General features: G+C 38.8%; 1 protein-coding gene across 2 annotated transcripts in view; it reads right to left on the reverse strand.

Moving 5' to 3' along the window:
- MTDH (metadherin) overlaps positions 1–22,831 on the reverse strand; it is a 35,653-nt gene extending 12,822 nt beyond the window's left edge. Inside the window, exons 1-10 of one of the 2 annotated variants that reach the window (XM_031050528.2) lie at positions 22,179–22,831; positions 16,302–16,406; positions 12,376–12,457; positions 11,727–11,906; positions 10,503–10,571; positions 7,783–8,034; positions 5,571–5,657; positions 2,855–2,953; positions 1,136–1,260; positions 472–591 (exon numbers count right to left, since the gene is read on the reverse strand). In XM_031050528.2, the coding sequence (XP_030906388.2) occupies positions 472–591; positions 1,136–1,260; positions 2,855–2,953; positions 5,571–5,657; positions 7,783–8,034; positions 10,503–10,571; positions 11,727–11,906; positions 12,376–12,457; positions 16,302–16,406; positions 22,179–22,583 (1,524 nt within the window). In that variant the 5' untranslated portion in view covers positions 22,584–22,831. The remainder of the gene's footprint in view (positions 1–471; positions 592–1,135; positions 1,261–2,854; positions 2,954–5,570; positions 5,658–7,782; positions 8,035–10,502; positions 10,572–11,726; positions 11,907–12,375; positions 12,458–16,301; positions 16,407–22,178) is intronic. The other variant, XM_031050527.2, reaches the window with a different exon arrangement.
- Positions 22,832–25,992: the final 3,161 nt, after the last annotated feature.

The raw sequence follows: 25,992 nt of genomic DNA on the forward strand, positions 1-25,992 counted from the left end.
TTCACCTACTGAGCCTGAGGCACCGATACTTACCATTTGGAATAAAGCTCCAACAGTACTTCAGAAAACCACTATATTCTCCCAGAATTGCGCTTTAAGGCAGCCTAAGAGATAACTTCAATTTCCTTTATTCTCCTAGCTAGCTATATCCACCTAGGCTCCTGGTCAACGGACATGAGAAGAAGGTTTCCCATGCAGAGGAAAGTTCCTCCTGGAAGTAACTCTACTAACCACTTTCCAGATATTTTATTCTTCTTAAAAATCCAGCAAAACTATGTTGAATTCACAAATCAAAGGAAATACTAGTAAGAGAAGGATTAAATCTTAAGAAACAGCAGACTATCCAATACTGTAAGGAAATTAATTTCCCCCAAATTAATTTTTGCTTTAGTCACTAATATACAAAAATAATGTGATTTTATGAATTTCTCACAACTGCATTTCAGACTATCCAGATTTCATTCCATTTACCTGTGCAGGAGAGTTAGCTTCTTCACCTTGCTTCTTCTTTTTCTTCTTCTTTTTCTTGGATTTGCCAGTTGTAGAACTCTGAAGAACGGGCTCTGCTTTTTCTCTTTCATTATCTGAAGCCTTCATATGGGAATAAAAAGTATTAGCCTTTAAAATGGCAATGAAATATGCCTTTTATAGACTAAACATATTAGTAGCTCTAAGGAATTTAATTGCGTATGAAAGTATAAATGAATACCATCTTATCTGTTCAGTTCATTTCAGGAAAACATGCTACCTGGTAATATAGGTACAGGAGCTGAGAATGAAAAAGGAACAGAGCACCATGCACTGGTGGCATGGAAATGCTGTTTTTCATACAGAGAATTAAATACTGTTATGAAGAATTTATGAAAAGAAATCTAAATCCTCTCTTAGTCTACAATGATAAGATAATCCTCTTAATATGGTGAGACTGTAACACATGACATGGAGCTAAGTGGCTTTGTTCTCAATAACAACATTCAGCATTTTCCTTCTCTGTGTACATATTAATGGAACTGTGATGCTCTTATCAGTGTAAAAGAGATGAGAGATTACCTTTATTACCACTGTTAAGTTACTTTAAGAAATGGCAGTGATGAGAGCAAAGACCTGGAGCTAAGGAAAAAATATCACCTTTTACCTTCTGAACATCAGGGATCTCTTCAGTTTGAGGAACAGAAGCAACTTTCTCTTCATCTACCCAGTTTCCCCACTCTTCTGCAGGTGCATTCCAATCAGAACTGGGATCAGCTGAAGAAAGTCCATCTACAAAGATTATAAAGATTTTTTAGGAATGTCTCCTTACTTTAGCAGGTGCTATTTGATAGTTTAAAAATGAAAAAAGAGACTCTATGCATAAAATAACTTATTGATATCAAGGTATAAAGATTAATTTCCCATATTTCTGAGAGAAAGTATTAGATTCCAATGACAGGTGGAAGACTTGTAAGTAATGAGTATAACAGTTATTTTACAGAGCTATCCTATTACAAAGAATAGCAGCTAGCTAGATGCACTTGCTTTAAGATACTATTCTAGACTATGTGAAGAGCAACAAATTTTTAAGGGTTGCTCTCTTAAACGTCCCTAGTATTTGTACACAGAGTTAATTTCCTTGTCTGAACCTTGTCTTATAGTGCAATAAGGCATTATCTGTGCATTACACTCGCGTAAACATCCATTATTTCCCTATTTTTATTAATGAACACTTCAAATAATTGACACCTATGACCAAACTACTGTATTAACAGAGGCTATAGACATAAACACTCTATGTTCAGAAATGTGAATGAATTATGCTTTGGATAATATGCAAAACTGACTGCTTTCAAATTATTAACTGAAATATGCTTCCCTTATTCTGAAGCAGGATAAAAGACAAAAGAGAAGTTTCAAAGTGTTCTGGTACCTGAGCAGGCATGCCAAAACTTGTGCAGTAAAGGACTGAGTCAACCCATTCCACTTTTGCAGTCAATTAAACAAGAAGCTGTTCTCTGAGAAGGTAACATGCAAGTTGGCTTTTCTGGCCAACTTCTTGAACAATTTTTCAGGTCAATGACCTAATGAGAGGCACTAAATAGTTTCTCTCAAGCACTCTTAGATCTGACTGAATAAAGCTGTCAGTTACAAAGCAGAACAAAAAGCGAGTTTAAGGCTAAAAGCTTTCTCCACATGTAATGTTACCCTAATAAATACATAGGAATCGCTATAACTTTATGACACTACAGTCCAATTTATGGAGAGACTGTGGTAAGAACTACAGGAATATTTTAAAATTGGCAAGGAGGGGGAAAGGGAGACCAAACACCAATTTTGCTACAATTCTCAAGTAATTTCAGTGATTTCTAACCTACACATGCTTTCCACTCACATAACTTCCTAACTTTTGCTAAATGAGAAATTAAGTTAGATCAATTATAAGAGTCTTATGTCACGTAAGTTTTCAGTAAGGTACAAGTATGTAAAAGCAAAATGTGTGACTCAAATACAATCTGCTAACTATGTCTTTTGCAGACTTGAAGTAAATTTTCCTCATCATTTGCAGTAAGACTGCTTTAATTGATTACTAAGATTTTCTAGCAAAAGCCAGAACCACATTAAAATGCATGAGCTCTCTTTCACTTCTGCATTTCAATACCTAAATATTTTTCCTAGAAATTAACCATTTTCTGTTATCATTCATCAAAATACTTCTTCCTGCTTCTTCAAATGGTCAATTAGCTTTAAAGCAGTAAAGCATTCCAGGTTTCTCTTCAGATGCTCACAACTGGCTAAATACAAGTAACTAATATAAGAAACTACACTTCAAAGTAATGGTAATTAACAAAATTTTCTTAATTAACATTTTAGAGGAACATACTTAACCCAGACCATTCGTCATCAACAGGAGCTTGAGCATGACTTAAATCCCACTGGAAATCAGAAGTACCAGCCTGAGAAACTGACTCACTGTTGGATCCTGAAAAGGAATAAATAAAATTGTACATGTACATTAACAAGCTCCCTGAGTTTTCTTGGACAAAAAATCCAATCAAAGTAGGAAAGGAAGAGAGAAGGCTGAAAGAAAAAAGTCTGCTTCTATGAACAGCACAGAACAGGAAAACTACAAAGCTCTTGAAACTTAGATATATTCAGAAAACAAGGGAACTGAAGAAGGAAGACAAAATTAACTCCTGAGAAGAATATGGAAAACAATAGGTAAGGGTGAATAATAACAGTCTATAAGGCCTTCAGCAGTCTCCTCAAACTGAAAAAAATACAGTGAAATTTTACTACCCCATATCAGTAAGAACCCTTATAGGGAGAAGCTTAAATGAAGGGTACTAGAAAGAAATCTCAGTAATTACATTGCAGATATAGCAATTAAATTATTCATTACTAAGAATCCAATTCTCATTTCAGATAGAGGTTTTCAGGAACATAAAAACAGCATGACAAATAACAGTAAGGCCAATACCAGCCATGATAACAGAAAGTTTTAAGACATCTAACACCATTATTTTGCGGGAAAAAAAAAAGAAGACGTTCCCAAATAGAAACAATTCTATTAAAATAAAAACTTAAACCAAAAAATGTTACTTGTGAGACTGAAAAAAAAAAAAGTATCAATTTCTTACTTTGAGACTTACTTTGGAAGTGAAGTTTAAACAGGGCAATAGCTATCTGGTCTTTAGTTTATAAACCACCTCTGCAAAACATCCCTGGCATTGTTCAAGGCCAGGCTGGACAAAATCTTGATTGACATGATTTAGTGTGGGGTGTCCCTGCCGATGACGGGGGGGTTGGAACTAGATGATCTTAAAAGTCCTTTCCAACCCTAACTATTCTATGATTCTATGAAAATATACCTCAGATGACATGAGCCTTGATGTGTTCCCATTTTTGCTAGCCAGTCACAAGTAAGTAGTAAATATTTATTCATGTGGTCACTTTGCATTACAACATTGTCGGCTAAGGGGCACCAAAGATGCTGAGTATATTTCACAGCTTTCACACTTCTCTTTCAATTAGAAGTCAAATGGTAATACTGCAGATGAAATTCAGCTCAGCCTTGGCCCACTTTATTAACTACACTTTCTTAAGTTTTAGCCTCAAGACTGAAGGTGAATTCAAGTGGCTCCCTTTGCAGGTAGAAGGAGGTGACCCTGCCCCTCTACTCTGCTCTTGTGAGACCTCATTGGGAGTACTGTGTACAGTTCTGGTGTCCTCAACATAAAAAGGACATGGAACTGTTGGAACAAGTCCAGAGGAGGGTCATGAGAATGATCAAGGAGCACCTCCCATATGAAGACAGGCTGAGAAAGTTGGGGCTGTTCAGCCTGGAGAAGAGAAGGCTGCGTGGAGACCTCATAGCAGCCTTCCAGTATCTGAAGGGGAGCTACAGGGATGCTGGGGAGGGACTCTTCATTAGGGACTGTAGTGACAGGACAAGGGGTAATGGGTTGAAATTTAAACAGGGGAAGTTTAGATTGGATATAAGGAGGAAATTCTTTACTGTAAGGGTGGTGAAGCATTGGAATGGGTTGCCCAGTGAAGTTGTGAATGCTCCATCCTGGGCGGTATTCAAGACCAGGCTGGATAGAGCATTGGGTGACATGGTTTAGTGTGAGGTGTCCCTGCCCATGGCAGGGGGATTGGAACTAGATAATCTTAAGGTCGTTTCCAACCCTAACTATTCTATGATTCTATGAAATGTTATTTTATTAAAACTCTGTACAATTAAAACCCTGTTTCTTCTTTTTCTTTAAAAAAGGTGTCTGTAAGATTTCATTAAGTTCTTTGGACCTGGGCATTTATAAGTTCTTTATCATGGCTCGCTCATATGTGCCCAGAGAATGAAGCACGCATGAGCTAGGACTCTGATACTGAATCACAGTTAAAACTGTGAACTGCAATACAACTAAAGAGCAGAAAACCTGACATATCACCCCTTTATTGTATAATAACTCACTGCAGTATTTATGTCAGTAGTGTAACACACGAGATTTGTTATAAAGCCAGGTTTGCACTCTGTAGTAATTTCACCCTGCAAATAAGGCCCCAGAGTTCAGCTTTCCCACCCAACATACAGAGATGAGACTGAAGACTTCAAATCCTGTCTATCAAACTGAAGCATTACTTTCAAAATATGTTTCTTAAAGGGGAAAAAAACAACCATAAAATAACAAATCTCCCAGAAGATCAGGGTAACACTGTCTTAGAAAGCAACCTTCAGATCTCCAACTTGAGACACAGCAACACTGAGCAATCTCTTATACCCATTATTTAGACTTAACACACAAACAGGAAGGCCAAGTATGACATATCACCCTCTTATTCATCTACCTTTTCATTATCAATTTTCAACAATTACTTTACTGCATAATTTCAGCATAACAAAAAAACTTCCTGGGCTTCCACAGAACATGTTTTCCACCTGTTTCCAGTTACCAGTACGATTTTTGAATAACAATGAGAAAGATGCACATTAATAACACTTGGCAAATCCTACTTCCACCTGGTGGAGTATAAGAAAGTGGTGGTGGTGGTGAATAAAATAAAACAAAAAAGTCTTTGGAAGGGCATGGCATACATACCAGAAACTCCAGGAGTTAATCCAAAGGAAGAGAAAGAAGTAGAATTCTGTTCAGAGGTATTAATCCTTGCATCCACATTCCAAGCAGCTGTGGGGGAAGGGAAAAAAAACAAAACAACAAACTTCACACTGCTGGCAATGCTGAAAAAGTTATTTATTTAATTATGAATAGTGTCAGAACCAAAGTGGACATTCCAGCCATTTTTACATTTCACACAACTGAGGGCATTCTTTTGCTTATTACATCAGACAATCAGTGCTGAGAGAGATGGGACTGTACGAATGATCAGCCTGAAACAATTTTCAAGCTTTCTAACATCTTCCCTTTACAGCATTTTGCATATAGAAATTTCTCACAAAGGAAAGGTAAATTGTGTTCTGAGCCCCACACTATAACTATTCTTCCCATTACTGTAATTGTTTAAGTTACTGAAAAGCGTATCTATTAACTCTGTAGATGAAACCTAGCTTGAAGCAAACTGGACATATATTAAAAGAACAGAACTGAGCTCGGAACAATTTCTCACAAGTAGGAGATGCTGCTTAAAAATGAAGATATACCTGCCTGTTAAGTGTAAGGTAAAAAATAAGCAGAAATAATCAGTGGCATCAATGTGTCAAAAGGAACAACTGGTTAGAGTAATAAATTGCATTTATTTAACTGGAGGGGCAGGTGCTCAAAACTGGTCAGACTATTCCAGATGACGTAGAAGAAGTAGATAATCACCATGCCCAATCTACTGAATCCTGTTAATACAGCCCAAAATACTGCTGCTGTCCTTTGCTGCCAGGGCCCATGGCTGGGTCATGTCCAGCTTGGTGTCCACCGCAACCCCTTATACACAGAGCTGCTCTCCAAACAGTCCTACCCAGGTGCAGCACTTCACATTTGTCCTTGTTGACCCTCCTCAGTTCCTGTTGGCCCATTCCTCCTGGTTTAGGTCCCTCGGGATGGCACCCCTGACCTGGATGGTATCAACTGTTCTCCCCTGCACCCCCCAACTCTAGTGTAACCTGGGAATCTGATGTGAATGACACCTTGCTGTCTTCTCCAAGTCATTTATAAGTATGGACATAGATGGGACAGCCCTGCATACAGAGCCCTGCAATATCCCCCTTGTTATCAGCCTCCAGGTAGAGTAGAACTCATTAAAAACTTCTTTTGAGCCTGACCAGTTTTTCAGCCATCCTAACTTGGATACAACAATACTGTGAGAGAGACAGAGTCGACAGCATTACTGAAGTCATCGTACAAGACATCCACTGCTCTCCCCTCACTCGCAAAACTCGCCATTTTACCAGAAGCAAGTCTTCCTGGTCAGGCACAATGTATTCTCAGTAACAAAATCAGTAACAAGCTTGTCAAAGTCACCAAGAACTACCTTATTAGACTATACAGCAGAATAAAGCTAACTGGAATATGAATAAAGCCCTTTACCTCTCCTTGGCAACAGTTCACATCTACTTCCAACAGTTCAGTCTCTGGAAACCCATTTCAAGATATGTGAGACAAATAAAAGAGGTCTAGACTAAAGCAACACTGCTGACCACACAGAAACTCTGCTTTTCATAAGACACCAGGATCACTTGCACTGAACAGTGAGAGGGACCATACTGCAGCATCTACTACTACATTCAGGACTGCTGTTCAAATAAAAACAAAGAATTCTCCTTTCATTATTATTACACACACAGTACAAGTTATGAAGGCAAAAAAATTGTACCAGAGAACACTAAAAACAATTTCTAATGAGAAAAACAATATAACATTAAATATCAGGAGAGCTGAACAACCTCTGACTGGAGCTTAAACAAACACCTTCCAGAAACACACACACTTGATTTGACCGTGCTGGATCAACAGAACAGACTTACAACCTGGGTTTTAAGACATTAATTAAAAAAGAAAGTTACATTTCAAAATTATTTAGTAATCTCTTTCAGAATTTTAGGAAAGGGGTATAAAAAATTTGATTCCTTCTCAGAAATAATTTTATTTCAGGCAAACTCCAAAACCCCAGTTAACCTGTGAACAGAGACATAGATATTAAGCCATTAAAACTAACAGTAAACAAAAAGCTGTTTAGTTCACAAGACCACTCCATGATACTTCTACAATATAGAAACATTAAACTATTTAAGAGATTCACTACTAAAAAATATACTTCTATAAAAATGCTTAAGTGAAAAACATTTTCTTTGGAATAGCTTACCAATAGGAGTGAACAATGAACGCTCTTTCCAAGGCCTGCCCACCAGGGTTACACCCCAGTCCTTTCCATTTCCATTAGCATCTCCAGTGTCCTGGCCCCAGGCCAAAGTCTCATTCTTCCTCTTCCCAGCTCCAGTTGAAGAAACAGATGTCCATTTCTCCTCCCCTACACCAATCTGTGAGGAGATTTTTACAGACTTCTCATTCCAGCTTCCTCCATTTACTGTATGGCTTTCACTCAATCCTGGAGAAACTTAAATACAAACATAATGAAAGCATTATATAAAATAAGAACCAGATGAATAATGAAAGTGTTACTTATATGCATATATACTTAAAAATAAAAAAAAAAAAGTAAAAATGAACAGCAGCTTTGCTACACCAGTGTGATAGAGAAAAGCTGCTGCTCTATCTCAGCTGATTTTCCAGTTCAGACGACATGCACCATCTGTCTACTAACTTGAAGGGCGGGAAAAAACAGCACTAAGCTGCATTCTCCTTCCTGCATCCCCTTCTTTATATGGCTGGTATCTTGGTGAACCAGTGTCTCTACATTAGAAAAAAAGGGGGTGGGGGTGCTTCCAACACTGCCAGGTAATTTCTCTCAGAGTATGGCAATGATTTGTGAATACCTCCATGCAGAAAATGGAAAGTAATTTCTATTCCGTAACTGCGTACTTCCTGCTTTCTAATGAGGAAGTAGAAGAAATGACCAAGGATTAGAAAATGCTTTCTAAACTCTACACAGGATTTACAAAGAGCATAGCTACCATACTGAACATAGCATCCAACAAGATTAGAGTTTACAAAATTATGGTAACACTCAAAATACTTCATAAGCAGTATATTTGACATTACACTAAGGTAGTAGACCACAAGAGTTTACTAGCCATGGCAAGCTTAAAGTATACGTTGAGAGAAGTCACAAGATCATTATAAAACTTTAATTTTTATATACCTGAATGGTCATATGATGCACCCAGCCTGACCTTCTACATATCCCAAACCTTTCTCAAAGGGCTTTGTATATTAACTCTTCTCTATTTTTATATATGCAGTATAAACGATAGAAAAACTGCTAATTTACAGAAAATTAAGAATATCTGCATATTGCAAGGGTCACACTTAAGCAGTCAGCCAAAACCTGACGTTATCATATGCCAACAAAAATTACGTACCACGTATTTTATTCCTCAAATGAACTCATAGCTCAGGCAGCATGAGCATGCCACACTGACGGCAGCCTCACCAGCAAGGATTTAATTGCTGAAGCGAAATATCCCTAGATTTTCTCAAGACAAATCACTTCCAAACACAGGCATCTATAAGGTCAGCATTGCTGTAGCTAAAAGCACTGCCCTTTCTCTACAGCACTAACATTGTGTCAGTAAACATCCTCTAAAGATAACATGATGTCTCAGGGGATGGCAACAATAAAAATAGCAAAAAAGAGACAGAAACCAAACCACAGCTGGTAGAAAATACCTTTTTGCACATTTGCAAAAAGACAGCATAAATCTTGAAGCTGGATCATTCTATGTTTATCATACTACTCTCCTGTCACGAACATTTACCTTCTGTACAATCAGCAAGTTTTCACAGAATCAGAGAAAACTTAAGATTGGAAGGGATGCCTGGAGGTCACCTAGTTCCACCTTCTGCTCAAAGCACAGCTGGCTTCAAAATCATACCAACATTATTGAAGCTCTGGAAATAATAAAGGCTGATAATTCAAAGCATCTCTGGGCAATCTTATGTAGAATTTTTTTTTCCTCATGGCTAGCCACAATTTCCCTTACTGAAACTTCATTATTGCCTCCTGCCCTCTTATTATGCATCTCTGAATAATACAGATTCTTCCTTCTGTACTATGGTCCAGGAAGTTTGCACGTAAAGTAGAAGCTCTGAAAAACTAGCAAAAAGTGATTCACTTTCTGGATCTGGGTGATTTCAATAACTCATTTATTGACTTAATTATACTAACTACTTTTCCTTACAGCATCACCTCTAATGTTGTCTATGAGTAAGAAGCAACCATCTTGATTTTATTATGCCAAACTAATTAACTTCAAGTCTTACTACACAATATCTTTTATTAGAGAACAGCTAAGATTCACCAGTTGATCGCAATCTAAAAATAGCCAAATATTTTCACATGTGTGTATGATATGTAATATATAATGTCATGGGTATTTATCAACATACATTTATATTTAAGTACGTTCAAAATGAAGATATTTAAAGCGTGCCTCTCAAAGGAACATGCAAAGAACTGAGTTACCCATGTACACAATCTGAAGCAAGCACAAAGTCTGCAATAGTCAGGACTGGTATTTTTGAGCTCTTTGCAGTTATCAATATTTGAAGTTTTAATTTGAGCAAATAATTCATTAACACAAAAAAGTTTGAAAAGCTAGTATAAAGAATTTAAGCAGAGTTTGAGAATAAGCTTTGCTGTTCTGTAGGTAACCATTTGTATAATAAACAATCTGTCTGAAAATTCTAGATACTGAATCCTTTTCCTACACATAACAGACTGGTTTCAATCTGTTAAGAAATAACCATAACTTAGAAGTATAGCATTTGCATGACCAAAAAAGCCAGCTACATAATAAAGTTCCAGATCAGCAACTGCGCGAACTCCTGCACCAACATTTTGTGTTTCACTTCTGTAAAGCACTTTTCTAGTTATTTTGGATGCCTAATAATGAAAGCCTTTACCTTGTGGAATTGATGACTCCCCCTTTGCAGGTTTAGAACTGCTAACTTGCGCATTCAGAAGTGCATCACCTGATTAAGAGAAGGGAACAGAAGGGTTTTATTCCCCCCTGCCCCCAAATGGCAACACCTGCAAAAATCTTCTAAAAAGAACATAATTACTGATACTTTTAGAGAAACCCCAAACAAGCCCAAACTATGCATACTTTAAAGTAAATCAAAACATTTCCAGAAAACTCAGTTAATTTTATCAAATTAAAATTCTCCAATTTTTATTATTTGTGTTTATTTTGCACAGAGAATGAACTCAAAAAAGATTTAGGGCCTATAAAGCAAGTAACCACAGATTTCAAACAACTCTAGCTAGTTTCCCAAGAATGAAGAGCACAAACCTAAAACAGAGGCTGTCATTTTCAAGCAAAGGGCAGCTCTATGTATTTCAGAAATAGCTATATATTTCTAATTTCTACTGTACCATGAAAACACTAGATATAGCTGAGTGGCATTAGAAAGCTACACTGTTTTCAGATTCTTTTAGCATCTTAAACCATTTCTCAGTAGCAGCCAAATATGAATTCCTATGCCTACACACGGTTTAAACAAGCCCATGCAGTTTTTTCTCTGAAACAGTAGCAACCATAGAGCCTAAAGCCAACATTTCCTCACTGAATCCTTGGCTATAGTAATTGATCTACCAATTCTCAGCCAGATGGGCTCCACCAATATGAACAGGTTTTGTATACGTACTACTAAACCTATGTTGGAAAAAAAATGTCTGCATGTTAAGCAGTGAATGAACCGTAAGGAGAACTCATGGGCATAACCTTCCCACAAGGAAACATTTGAAACGTCTAGCTGGCTGCCTGCAGTCATGCTGAGGGTGCCTTTGAAGTTTCCAGAAACATAAAGGGCAGAGTCAGCAGAGCACAAGGGAAGGAATGGGGACATGGGCCCATGCAGCTGTGCAGCTACTGACAGAGGACGCGTGTGGAGGCCAGTGTCTTAGCCACTTGCTCCAGAATGTTCTCTCCTGAGATTCCCTGTAAGCCTGGCTCAAAACAAAGAGGGAGTTTTGCACAATGAAAAGCAGCTTTATACAGCTTGAAATAATTGCTTCAAAAGCTACACCTCCAAATATACTTATCACACATCCAAAGAGAGATTATTTAAGCATTCAAGTAAAGTTATTTTTCTAGAATACATTCAGAGACTTATGGACCACCATACCTTTATTTTTTCTGAGACCAACCGGAAGTGATGCTGTAGGCATCAGCTGTTCAATGGATACAGTAACTGTATTTTCCACCCCTTGGAGATTTGATTCTGCTGAGCCACCATCAGTCAGCACCTTGTCTCGCTTACGCTGCTGTCGCTTCTCTCTGTTACTGATTTTTGTTTCCCAGGCTCCTAAAACATTCCCCAAATGAAAACATCACTAAATATGTCAAAGAGTAAAAAAAGAAAGCATTTTAGCTTGTTTCATATCAAGCTTAAGTCTGAGTATAGGTTAAGTTTAAAAACCACAGACATGGCAGTCAACTTCAAAATTAGCTTGAAAGCATGAACAACTGTCCAAAAGTAAGTTTTTCTGGGTGCAATATGATAATACTTTACTTCACAGAGCAATACATGAACAACAAGGGCCCAGCTATTCACAGTTTTTCCCCAGGTTTTGTAAGTTTAACTTAAAAAATAAATAAAAAAGTCAACTGAAGCTATTAAATACTGCTGTTTGAAAGGTCATATTTCCAGATATAATATGCAACTATGATGTTATGATAAAATTGTTTCTTTATATAGCACAAGCAAGTAACTCTTATATAGCAATTAATCCAAAAGATGTCTAATTGCATTTTTGTGCGTTTGTGTTCAGTACCTTCATCAACTTCCTTTCCATCTAGACGCGACATATCCTGAGCTGTTTTAGCATCTCCCTTTGATTTCTTTTTTTTCTTTGACTAGAATAAAAATAAAACATTGTCTTAATAATTACTTGATCACTTGTCACAGTGATTTAGAATTCCGTCTTTTTGCTAATCCCCCCCAAAAAAACAGTAAACTTGAAACAGATTTTCCTGAACAACTCTCTATACAGACAGCCCCTTAAAAGGAGAACTAACCAATACTAATTGCTAAACATAATACCATTAATCAACATGAAAGACTTGTGCAGTGCAAAAATGGCAGGTGGGTGAAACAATTACTTATCCTACAGATCATAAAGCCCGGTGGAAGAAGTTACGCTGATGGCATCACAGTCACAGAGGAAAATGGACTCTCTGGCAGGCACATCCCACTGTGGCAAAATTTGTTTTGTGCAGAAGCAAGTACAAAATTATACATGGAGAAATAAGTAATACCAGTGACTCATTTAAAAAACAGTGGGTAAGAGAATTCCAGCTTGGAAAATGACTTCAAAACAGGAACTGTGATTAGAGTCCATGCAATAGATACACAGGATTTTTTTCCAAGGTTTTGTCTGGTATGGCTTTTTGACTACACAAACAAAGAGGAACAGAGATGACTACTTCTGCAAACAGCAATATAAAGTGTTATAAAGATAACATTGAGAGAAAAAGATGAAAAATGACCAAAGATACTGGGAGAGAGTATATTACAGAAAACCTTTGAGTTTAATCTTTTGATAAGCTAAAATGATGGCAAATTGACCTGACTACCAAAGAACTAGACTCAAAAGCTTTTCACTATTGTATAAAGATGTAAGAACTACCAGATAAACCTGACTGAAAAAAAACCCAGACTTTTTAAAGAAAGATGGTTATCCATTCAAACATTATAATGTGAACTATTCACTGATTCACTGTCTCTGTAATATTCGAATAAGGATATTGTAAGAATGGCTGATGTCTTTCTGGAATCCATGCTTTTCTCAGAGTAAGATTAGTAATTGTCAGCTTTATACCCGAGATCAAACTATATGATATTCTAGTCTCAGATGTACAAGAAGAGTGTAACAATCTTTCTAGAACTCAGAATTGGTAAAAGCTAAATTATTACTCCAGCTGCAGCTGATAACCTATGGGCTCACAATGGCATGCAGTTCATATGCCTCTTGAGTTAGCATGCCCCGAAAGTATCATGTAGCTTCAATGTAAGTACTGAAAGCAGTATAGCTTGCTAGTACAGCATCATAGATAACTTCACTGCTTATATGTAATGCTGTGCCAACACACCTGTAACAGTTAGGGAACTGACTTAATTCATGGTTTACTGTACTAAGAAACCCACAATACAGATGCACCCAAACTGAATTATCTTACTTATTTGCTCAGTAAGGTACCTTTACCCACATACCAGCAATCTAACTTCTAAGAAAATCCCCAAGAGAAGGGACAGTTTCAAAAGCACTCTGATAAAAATTAGTTCTAAAAATATGAACAAGACACATTATTTGCCAGAACACATTATAAGCAAAGAACTAAAAGAAGAAACGAAAACCAGCATGAAAAACAGTTACAAATTGCTTCTCAGAGCTCAAACAGAGGAAAGATTACTAAGTTTGTACCTATGTCTCCCATTTTCAGCTACATTGAGAACAGAAATTGAGGTTTCGGAATCTCCCACCCACAAAGCTGTAACTACCCAACTGTCTTGTGGCACCAAGAGAACACCTGAAATTACTTCAGAAGTCTCATGGATAACAGTTTAAGATGACTGATCCTCCAAGTTATGCCTCCAGTTTCTTACATAATTAAATTAGCGCCTACAGAGGTATTGACATTAACTGTACACTTCTCACAAAACATGGAAGCTTAAGTTTTAAAAATAAGTTTTATTAACAAACACTGTTATTAAAAGGATAAAGAATTCAAATCTTGAAAATACATTCACTTTTCCTAACCTGAGTTAATAGAACCTTATTTGAGAAAAACACAGAACCCTAATTAGTTATCCAATTTATTTCCACCTACCAAGTTTAGTGTTGTTAACCGTCACTATCTGTAACAAACTGACAAAACCAGCAGGAGATGTTAAAGGTTACTTAGCAAGATAGCAGTGATTCTGCAGAAGCATATTCAGTGTCACCTTCTGCAACATAGAAAGCTGCCAGTGTTGGCTCTGCCACCAGCCAAAGAGCACATGAGGAACTCGGCAGTCGTTAAGATGCATTGTCCTCTAAGCAAGAGCAATGGGGAAAAAAAAACCCGACCCTTCTTCCTCATCCCTAATGGTTTGTTTATTTCTAGTATTCAAGACAAGGCAGTTGTGTGTTTGCAAACGGAATGGAAAATAGAGTTCTAGCATCCCAAATCTCATGCAGAATCAATTCTTAGATACAGTCCTTTGCACTAAAAGAAAAAAAAAAAAAACAACCCCCAAAACCCTAAGCTGTGCAAGTCACTAAAATGTTACAAATGTAACAGATGCCCTGAGAGGCTTAACCAAGTAACTGAATGGCTGCAAAGTTACCTGGTGTTTAAAGAAAGTTCTTGGGCATGCTTTTAATTGGAGGGAAACAATCATACTTGCCCAGGCTTCCCAAAGTGATCCAAACCCATAATTAAAGAAGCTTTCTATCCATATAGTGATATTGATTTCCTGGAGCTGCAGCTTCAACTCAGTATTTTTAAACTCAAGTCACTATGTTTGCAATTTTAAGGTAAAGCTCAAGTTTAGTACTTAAACACCACACCTATTTGGAAACCTGCTTGAGATAAAGTCAAAGTTGAAAGGAGAAATATACTTATTCCTTCAAAATTAAATTTCATTATGGTCTTGAAAAACAAAACCCCAAAGCAAAACAAACCACAAAATCCATCTGATGTGTGACACGCGGAGAAGAGAAAGAAATGTGCAGCATGAAATTTTAAGGCAAACCCATTTCACAGAAAAGTCTATTTGCCAGTACTAAAAATGCTTAGAGCCCTATAGCCAAGTAACAGGATACAGTCTTTCAGCCAACATGTTAACTCCTAAAGAAGTTATTATAGTCAACTCAAAGCTTGAATGAGCTAAACAAATTACATCATGCAACTACTGTTTTCTGGCTGTTTATGCATAATAATTTATTTTTCCATTACTCCTCAGTACTGTTAGAACAAATGCATTTTGTTTAAGAAAATAAATCAGAAATCTGTGACAGCAGGAACATTTCATGCACAACGTTAGCAAAATAACAAAACTAGAAATTATTGTCAAAGGCCTATCATAAATATATTCATGTTGCCTACAAATGATAGCATCTATGATAAGGCCAGGAGATACAAGTCCTCACAGTGAAAAAAAACCCCAAGCCATTAGTATGGTTACTTCTTGAAGCTACAGATCAAGCTTTTAAAAAATGTTCTTAATGTAGCTGCTCAATTTGCCTAACAAAAAGCTCACACCAGACTTCAAAGCCCATATTTGTCATCAGAAATTAAGAACTCTAATCACTAATGGATACATCTCACAAAAGAAACAAGCAGACACACGGTCTTAATCCTTTGAATAGCAGTCCCCAGTTGTTATACCACAAGCCACTTAACAATACTAGCATTACACTACACCTCCAGAGAAGCCCACAAAGATTAAAAACTTGATTTCTGCAGGCTTAACATCTTCACAAGTTGAACAGGGATATCAGTATTTAGTGGGGGGTGGAAAGTCATGATAAGGCATGACTCAAGAAAATACTACTTTAGCTCTTTCCAGCACCAAATCAGATTAGTACTCTTCACAGTAAGAACTATGCCTCTTCACTCATATCAGTAACAAGATTTCAAACCACAAACAGAATTATTAGCTATTGAAATAACGTGCACTAAACTTTGACACTGTCATTTCATATCCATAACTTACCTTTTCATTCTTCTTTTCTGTGTCCACAGGCTGCTTTATATTTTCCTTACGGGCAGCATGTATTACTTCATCTTCAGATGCATCAAGGAAAGACCGTCCATTAGGCTGTGTAAACAGTAAATGTGAATAATAATGAATTTGGAGAAAGCAGACTCTTACTGAAATGCAACTATCCGATGACTGAAAAATGCTTACAAGATTAATGAATAAAGCAGACAGAATCATGGATTGGTGCTCACAATATTTACTGCAGTTCTGTATTTACCAAACACAGAAATGAGAAACAAAAGAAAACAGGTCTCCTCATTTTATCTCAACACTGTTCAACACAGGAATTGCTTTCTCAAAAAGTAAATTTCTGAAAGTTACCAGCTTTCAGAACAGCTAGGAAGGACGGCAACAGTTCTGAAAACTGATTCAGAACAACAGCTACAGTGGTATGTGCCATAAATTATCTAATTAAATGAACACATTTACCACACTGTACCAGTTCAGCACCAGGCTGAATTCTTAAAACAATTTCTACCTAACCAAATTTCTGCTATTTCTACCTATGCATATCCCTCACAGCTCATTTCCTTCACAAGTTAAACTTCATAGTAGAACTTCATAGTAGTCAAACACAAAGCATGACTAAGCATGACATCCTATTGTTCTTTTCAGACAGAGTTGATTATAGGTATTACGTTAGTCAACCTTTTTTTCCCTCGCATAATAACAGAAAGAAAATTAGCATGTATTAATTAATATACAAAGTTAAAACTCTGGGCAGATATTAAATTAGTCTTTAGTAACATAGGCATACACCCTAGCCCACATATTCCCTATGCAAAAATGTTAATATTTTAAGCAAAGTTTATTGTTAACAAAAAGCTAAGACTGAACCCATTCATGATGATTCAGATAAAGATTGAAAACTAAGACATTAAGCATACATAACTACTTCATAGTTACTTTAATTTCTGCGATTTCTTTTAAAGTAAAGCCTAAACAATATTATCTTTAGTTATGCTTGTTACTAAGAACCTCAAAGTTATTTTAGCTCTGCATCACATGAACCTGATTGCCTTTAAAATTGTTTAAAACAGAGGCCATGTACAAATTTGTGTGACTTACTCCTTCAAATACCAGATCTGATCCTCAATTTAACCAGTACAGGTTTTAAAGTCTTGCAAGTTATATTATGCTTACAAATCACCCTTGGCATGACTTCGCCACTGCACAGCATAGTATTGCTTACTGAAGTTAGACAGCATGCCAACTTCTTATTTTCTAACTATTAATAGAAATTGGAAGATCAGGTCACCTAAACCTTCTTCTTCTGCAACAACCAGTTTTAACTAGACTTTTTCATATCTAAGATGCAGCACATTTCCATGAGCATTCTGAAATGAAGCATATCTTACAGATCTGGGTCCCAAACTTCAAAAGTACCCCTCAAAAAAGCTCACAGTAGTTGATTCCACAGGGATACTGAAGACCTGATAATTCAATCTTGAAAAAAACACACTGCCAAAAATCAGTTCTGGAACCCGTCTATTTTCTCCAGATTCTGCACAGCAATGTTATTAGTGGTGTGATGTCTTTCAATTCACATTGGTACCCGTGACATTTAAGATCTTCAGCTGGAGATAGAATCACTATTTCTAAGTTATTTATCCGTAGAGTTAGATAACAGATTGTTGCATCCAATATTGGACTTGTGTAAAAAATGTTTACAGCCAACTAACCTTTTTAATTCTGTACTTTGCTTCTTTGCTCTTACATACATACATTAAATTGAAAACTACTTTAATTCCTCTCATAAATTTCAACAGATAAAAGTTTTAATCTTTAAAAATGAAACAAAACAACTCTCAGCTCTCTCTCTGAAGCAATAAACTAATTCATGCCCATTAAGAACCCTCTGGAAAAATTTATCCACATGACTCTTTTAAAATGCTATCTGCTCATCTGATCATGTAAACAACCATTAGAAATAGGTTTAAAAACTTGAACTTTGAGACATCTCTCCCCAAATGTATCCCTGAATTGTAATAGTCTCCTTTCCACTGGAAGCTTTTGACATCCATTTTCTGCCCACAGATGAATCATAGAATTTTAACAAAAATTCATATGACCATTTTTGGTTATACAAATTATAGTAACAGAGGCGGGAAAGAAAAAAAAGCTTCCTATAGTATTCAGAAACATTTCTTCTACAAAACAACTACAGCCAGAAAGACTAAGTTTAAAACTGTACAGTAATATCTTAAACATCCACTGGCAATATGAATTCATTCAAATTGGGCAACTTCTTGTTTGTAATTTTAATTTCCTCAACTCAAAAGCTACAGGGAAGGTGCAACAAGGCAGAAATAGTGCTGTTAATAACAATACTGATTTTTGAACACGTTTCTTTCTTGCCTGCTGATCTTAAAATCCCAGCATTTAAATTAAACATTTTCACGCACATTCACTTGAAGGCATTAAGATAACCCAGAAGTGGAATAAGTTTTGTTTAGACTGTTAAAATGAAAAATGCTGTTCTTTAAATATGGTACAGTGCAACAAGATACCTCAGTTTTGCAACTTCAAATGGCAGTAATGAAATTGCTAGCGTTTGAGTCTTACAAGGCTGTATTAACCAAAGTCCTTAGTTACACATTACAAAGATATGCCTACATAGAACATCTTCGGCAAATGAAAGAATCTGTTTGTAAGCTTCTCTAAAGAAAGAAACTTTTCTCTGAGCAGCAAAGAACGCTACAGCCCTACTTCTCCTGCAATCTGACAACATATACGTAAACTCAACATGTGAGTATCAGCTGGAATTATGAAAAAGTCTTTATGGAGTCTATTTTCAAGTGCAATAAGCATAAATCAGTCAGTCTGAAAAGCTCTTCCAAGCAGACCAAGTAGCAAACTCTCTCAAATGAATGCAAATGCTTTATTAAAAAGTGTAGCCTCTGCTGTCCAGGTGTGCTTCAAACCATAGCAAGAATATAGCTAATTTGGTATTTTCTGGATCCACAAATAGATGGCATGAGTGGCTTTCTAAAGCATTAGCACAGTATGCAAGATGGGTACTCTCAAATTTCTGTGGTGTTTTGCAGACTGTATACAATGCACATAAAATCAGTCTCACCTTTATCTACTGAAGGTTTGAGAAGCACAGCAATTATTTAGAATGGAGAGGAATTGAAATTAAAGCTGAAGTAATCTTTTGAAAGAAAAAGAAGTCCAAATGAACACTAAACTGTTTCATTTTTCCCCCTTCCTCAGCAAATAAATAAACAGAATCTCATAGTTGCGACTGTACCTATCCAATGAAATGCTATTGAACTAAACTTATTTTACTAAAAATATCAGGTGAGTTGCACCCTATATATTCAGAAACAGAATAAAGCCACATGCAAAACAAAGCAGTAATACTCTTCCTCAGAAAGGGTACAGTGAAGAATATTTCTGATCCTGACTGATGAGTTACGCATTACCTGCCATACGATGAGCTCAGTAATTCTGTATTAAAGTAACCCTACAGCTTTTAATTAGACATCCGTAGTGTGTTCTTTATTGCTACAGGCCAGTTGCTCTAAGCTTTCTGAAATGCCCACAATGGAAATCTAGACCCTGGCACAACAAACCTTGTAGTAAATCTACTGATAATAGGCTTACTCTTTTCCCTCCACAGAACCTCAGTAACCACATCATAGTGCACAGAAACACAAGATAAAAATGACTATACAGCAATCAGTACAAATTTTTGCTGCATCTTTAGATTTTCAATATTATTTTGAGATTTTTTTTTATGTGAAAGTTGGAAAACATGCTAATACAGGTCTCTGTGAACTTCTTTTGGAAAAACATCATAAGGCAAGTCTATTAAACTTTGCCACTGATACAAACTTATTTGCACCACAGCTAATGATTTCAGTTGGTACCTTCTTTTTTTTAGGGTTTCTTTTTTTTTCTAACACAGAAATAATGAACAGAGTACTATAAAAACAGCTATAAACATATTAACAACACAGATTGGCAGCTGAAATACTATTTTACTTTTTATGGAAATATTTAGTCTTACATAGCCTTAACTTTATTCTTGAATAAACCAAGCTTGAAAGAGCATGAGTATTTATATTCACCCAAAATGTCAGTAAGTTCTATATAAAATTAATACAAAGTTTTCTTTTACGAAGCCCTGCACTACAGAGCATTGTCAAGTTAGCAGTGTATCTGCCTCTTTATCTTCTGTTTAGGCAGATTTTAATGTCTTCAATGATGACTTGCAAGAGCTCATGCTTTGTTTTCATACTGGAGTTTAAAGAAAATAAAACAAGGAAAATTAAATTGCTTCTAGGATTAGTCTTCATTTTCAAGAAGGCATAACAGACCTACTAAATCTTGAAGAATCTGCTGGTCAAGATGGCCAAAAAACATTGCATCTTCAACATGCCTTCTCCAAAATGGAGACCTAGCTACACTGCAAAGATTGACTCACAATGCTTCCTCTTCTTGGTGGTCTGCATTTAGTCTCTTGCAACTTCCAGAATAAACTTCAGTAGTTCACTGCTCAAAGACAGACTGTTGCTGTATACAGGCATTTTCTCTTGTAAGATATTCTAGCCTTAAATTCTCATTAAAAAACATACCCTAACTTCTCAAGTCTTAATACTGCCGAACTCAAATGAAGGTACAAACCCATTTCCTCTGCCTTTTCTGGTCGTTAGGGAAACAATTCAGGTTTTATAGAGCAAGATATAATTAAAAGATGCAGTTGTAACAGGCAGGAGACATCTGCTGCACTTTCATTCTATAATCCATTTGGACTTAAATAGGATTACAAACATACTAACAATACAAAAACTATAGAAGCAATCCTTTTGAGCCCCCAAACTACAATACAGTAAGACAGTTGATAATTTCTGCATTTTTACTAATTTTCGCGTGAAGTGTATGCATACTGTCAAAGAGAAAAGTTCCCACACAACATGCCAAGGATTGAGAAAAAAAGGTAGGAATGATCTGTTTCTACAGGGCTGCTAAGACAGATTTCCTTATTAAAGGAGATGATCCTTACTGAACAACTAAATCAGACATATTCCTACTGAGACAAGCTCAAAAGACTGATGTTAACATGTTCATCGAAAAGGCACAGTGAAAAGCCTTACTCAAGTTTGAATCATCACAGCATTTATGGGGCTTTACAATGATGCTTCCAACTGTCTATACCTGCCTGGACTGCGACCCCTGGCTTTAAATTCTAAGCCATGCTAAGGTCTTCACTACTTGTTCCTAACCCTGAAAGCACTCGATGAAAAATAATAATAAAAAATAATGCTTCTGTGTAATTAACCTTTCCATTAACAAGCTTCTAAGAAAAAACGATCTTTTTTCTCATCACCCTGGACTATTAACGTGTAATTTCTGCATGTGCGCGCTGCTCCTCCAGGTTTCAAAGCAACAGAGTAACCCAGACGACACAAGACAGCACTCAGATCCCCCCATCGCCTCCAAGGGCAAAGAGCACCCAGGTGAGCAGCACAGTGGTTCAGTGGGAGGAGCTCTATGGCCTCCAGACCTTGCGGCCAGGCCTCCAGCTCTTCTCACTAGTGCCTATTGCCCGGCAGGCGTTTCACCGAACAGGGGGCACAGGGGACAAGGCCTGGGGAAAGGCACACCCGGCGATCAGGGCCGCTCGCCAAACGCGCCTTCCCCCTCACCTTCCCGAAAGGGACCCACCGCGCTCGGCCGGTGCCACTGCAAACGCCGCCACTGCCGTCCCCATCCTGTCGCTGTCAACGAGCCTTCTCCCTCGCGGGAGCCCAGACCCCGCCGCCTCCCGCACCCCACCGCGACCTTCCGCCGGAGCAGCGCGGCCCCCGCAGCCCCTCTCACCCGCGCCGTTTTCTCCGACAGCTTTTTCTTGTTTCGCTTCCTCTGCTCGTCGCCTTTCAGGTGCAGCTGCCCCGGGCCCGGCCCCACCGCCTTGCCCTGGCCTCCGCCGGCTGTCAGGCCCGCGCCGGCCACCTCATTACTCTTCCTCTCCGCCGCGCTCCGCGCTGGCTTCCGACGGAGGCCGCCACCGCAGGCCACGGCCAAGAGCAGCCCCAGCAATCCCAGCCCCAGCGCGGCCGGGACCACCAGAGCGAGCCAGGTGGGCAGACTCTGCGGGTCGAGGCCCAGGTCGAGGCCCAGTTCGGCACGCAGCAGGCCCAGGCCGCCAGACAGGACGTCCCGTACCCGGGCAGCCACCTCCTCGGCCTGCTGGGCCACTGCCTCCTGCCAGCTCCCCGCAGCCATCGCGGTCCCCTGCCCCGCAGAGGTCCAAACCGGGCGGGGCGGCGAGGGAGCGCTCAGGCTGAGCGCATCGCGACCTCAGGAGAGTCGCGCTCGCCGACCGAACCGGAGCCGCCGGGGGCGTGTGTGGAGGGGGGCAGCGGGACACGCGCACAGCCTCGGCGGGACGCAACTGCCTCAGCCCCGGAGGCGCCCGGGTCTCCTCCTCTTCCTGCCCGCCCTCCGCCTTGTGCGCAACGTCACCGCCCCGCCGAGCGCCCACCGCAGCGCGCCGCCGCCATCACCGCGAGGCTGACGCCTGAAGGGCGGGCATGGAGCTCCCCAACGCCCATCTCCTCCTCCTCTTTCTCCTCCCCCTCCCAGCCCAGCCCAGGGAGGTGCCGGTCACAGAGAGAGGGGAAGGGTGGTGCGGGGAAAGGGGAGGGGTGGCTGGAGCAACCTCGACGTGGCAGCCAGGGAGCGGCGAGCGCCGGGGGCTGCGTGGCGCCGCCCGGCGGTGGGGCCGCCTGGCCCCTGCTGTCGGGGCGGGAGACCCCGGGGTGTCTCAGGGCTGGCTGAGGTGGCTGCCGGTCGGACGTCAGCGGTCCCTCCTCGGGGGCACTCCCCGGGGACACGGGGACGTGCCGCGGTACGCGCGAAGCGGAGCGGGCTGTCTCCGGGCAGCCCGGCGCGGGGGCGAGGGACGGCCTCGGACCCGCGTCCCTGCCCTGGCAGGGCCTTGCTGTACCCGCAGCAGCGTGGGTGTATCGCCACAGTAACGATCATTACTCGGCTCTATTTTAGCCTGCGGTTGCTCCACCGGGCGGTTCCGGTGCGGACACAGTAACCGCTGGTCTGTGGGTGCTGAAAGCAGCAGTGTAACTCCGGGAGCAGCCCTGGGGCCATAGCAGGGGCTCCGGGACTTGCAGGTAGATAACTCTGTCAGGCTTCTGAGGCTGGGACTAGGGCCCGCCAGAGATCATCCCTTCTGCAGAGAAGGCATTTGAAAATGTTGGCAAGAAAACCCCAACCCAAAACCCAAGTGTACTTTTAGTTATTGCTAAATACAGTAGGTAAGGTAATAGAACAGCATAGATTTTTTTTTTACAAGCTGTATTTTGTAAGTTCTTAACTCCCATAAACTGTATGAACATGTCACATTTAAGCAGCTGCATGAAAAGTACAGCTGTGTATCACTATGAGAGGCCTTCTGTCATTAGGATGTCCAGAATTACATTTCTCCACATAAATGAGTCAAAAAAAATTTGCCCCCAGGTTTTTGTCTTGATTTTTCATCAATCCAGCCTCAGCAGCCAGAGTTCCTGCAGAATTTGAGCTGTCAGAACCTCAGGGCTGGCATTGCTGAGTGGCTTCACAGTGACTATGGGCTTCTGCAATGGTGAATTGCTGGAAAGTAATGTAGTCCATGCTTTCCATGTGCAATTGTAAAAAATACTCCTCTCTCATAGCATGCTAGACAAATACCTGGATTTTGTGGATTAAAATCTGCATGGGATACTTGAAATTCAAAATGTAAGATAAAATCAGTTTGTTTAAACAGGACAGTGATTGCCTACACTGCTTTCATATAACTTCTGTATTTTGTGAAGTCAAAAGTCAAGTTTCACATACAAGTGTTTGTATGTTTTTACTGCTTTCAAAGTTTTTTAGTAAAGTACTCGCAAATTGCTTCTAATATTTTTGGTGATGCCACCAGGCAGACAAGTCCTGATTTTCTGATTTACTTCAGTTGGACAAAGGAAGTAGTGGTTGCAACAACTCTTGCTTGGGCCGAGCATTTTACTGGTAGATTTATATATATACTTTTAGAAGATTTTTTAGTTATTATTGTTTTATTCAAAGCCATAATACTTACAATACTTTTTTAATTATTTTTTTTTGTTATTAAGCCTTTTATGCTTTAGCATAGACCATGCACATTTCTCAGGAAATATTAATTACTATTATACTGGTTGTTGCACAATTCAGCTACCCTAACATGCCAAATAAATTATTCTATAAGTAGTTTCTTTGTTTAAGATGTTGATCTATATTGATAAGAGTTGACAAAACAGTGATCACATACTTTTATTTCTAAATACATTAGCTGAAAAAACACACCTAAAAATATTGAAAGCTACAGTTGAGTTTTATGTAATTTTTTTTTAAACCGAGGCTACTGAACAATAGATATTGTTAATTTTGAAGAAACAGCAAGAACCAAGGGGGTTTGAATTCCACAATACAAATGATTGACTTAAGACCCGCTGAAGCTTTTAAAATACAGCACCCTGGCACCACCGAGTGGCAGCTTCGTGAACAGCCGAGAAGCCTTAGGAAACAGTTTTACTGGGAAAATCCCTAAAGGTAGCAGGTGCTCACTTGAAAATAGCTACTTTCGTTTTGATTCGGCTGCTGGAGCACGATAATCTGAAACTAATAAATACCTTGTTATTCTGAACTAATGAGAGCCATAAATAGGCATCTGATTTGTAGAAAATTGAAATATTTTGAAGTTTGACTCATTAGAAATGGAGAAGTGTGTCACTGGCAGTACTCATCAAATACAGCAAACGTTCTATGTCATACTAATTTCGATACTGATATTATTCAAAGCCAGGTTGGATGGAGCTTTGAGCAATCTGCTCTAGTGGAAGGTGTTGGTGCCTGTGGCAGGGGGATTTGAACTGGACGAGCTTTAAGCTCCCTTCCAATCCAAACCATTCTATGATTTTATGATTCTGTCATTAGTTTAGTGTTAATATTCAAATACTTTGATAGATTTGATCGAAGCTACTCCAAGGCCTCTTTCTGCCAGTGCTGAACATAAAATATCTTTCTCATGCCATTTCCCCAAGGATTACAGCAGAAGGTCTAATGACACATTACAAAAGAGAAAATAATGAAAAAAAAAAACAAAAAAGAGGGAAGACAAAGCTTAATTTTTATTTTCTTTTAATGTAAACTCTCCTGTGCCTGTGAACATTCCTTATTTTACCACAACTACTATTAGACATGCCTGGTATAATACCTTTCCACAACCATATTTGAAACTTGGCACCTTCCATTTGGCATGGCATGACAAAAAAGGAACTATTGTTTCATAGATTTCAAAATACCTATTCCACACAGTTTCATGATTATCTCAAATATTATTGAAGCCATGTATCTTGCAGCTCTAGACATTCTTTAGAAGTCAGGTGGGTACAGTAGAAATAAATTAAGCCCCATTAAGCATTTAAATAGAAACCCAACAAAACACATTCAGTGTTTCTCGTGTCAGGAAAATGAAAAATCTTGAACAATAGGCAGTTATAACGTGTCACACAGATCATGACTCTAAATTGCGTTAAGGTGGACTCAGTACATAAGCCTTTGAAAATACTAGGGTGGATACTCAGCATTTATCCTGAAGGAGGGAACAACAACAAAT

Source organism: Melopsittacus undulatus, chromosome 1, assembly GCF_012275295.1.
Source record: "Melopsittacus undulatus isolate bMelUnd1 chromosome 1, bMelUnd1.mat.Z, whole genome shotgun sequence".
NCBI classification, from domain to species: domain Eukaryota; kingdom Metazoa; phylum Chordata; class Aves; order Psittaciformes; family Psittaculidae; genus Melopsittacus; species Melopsittacus undulatus.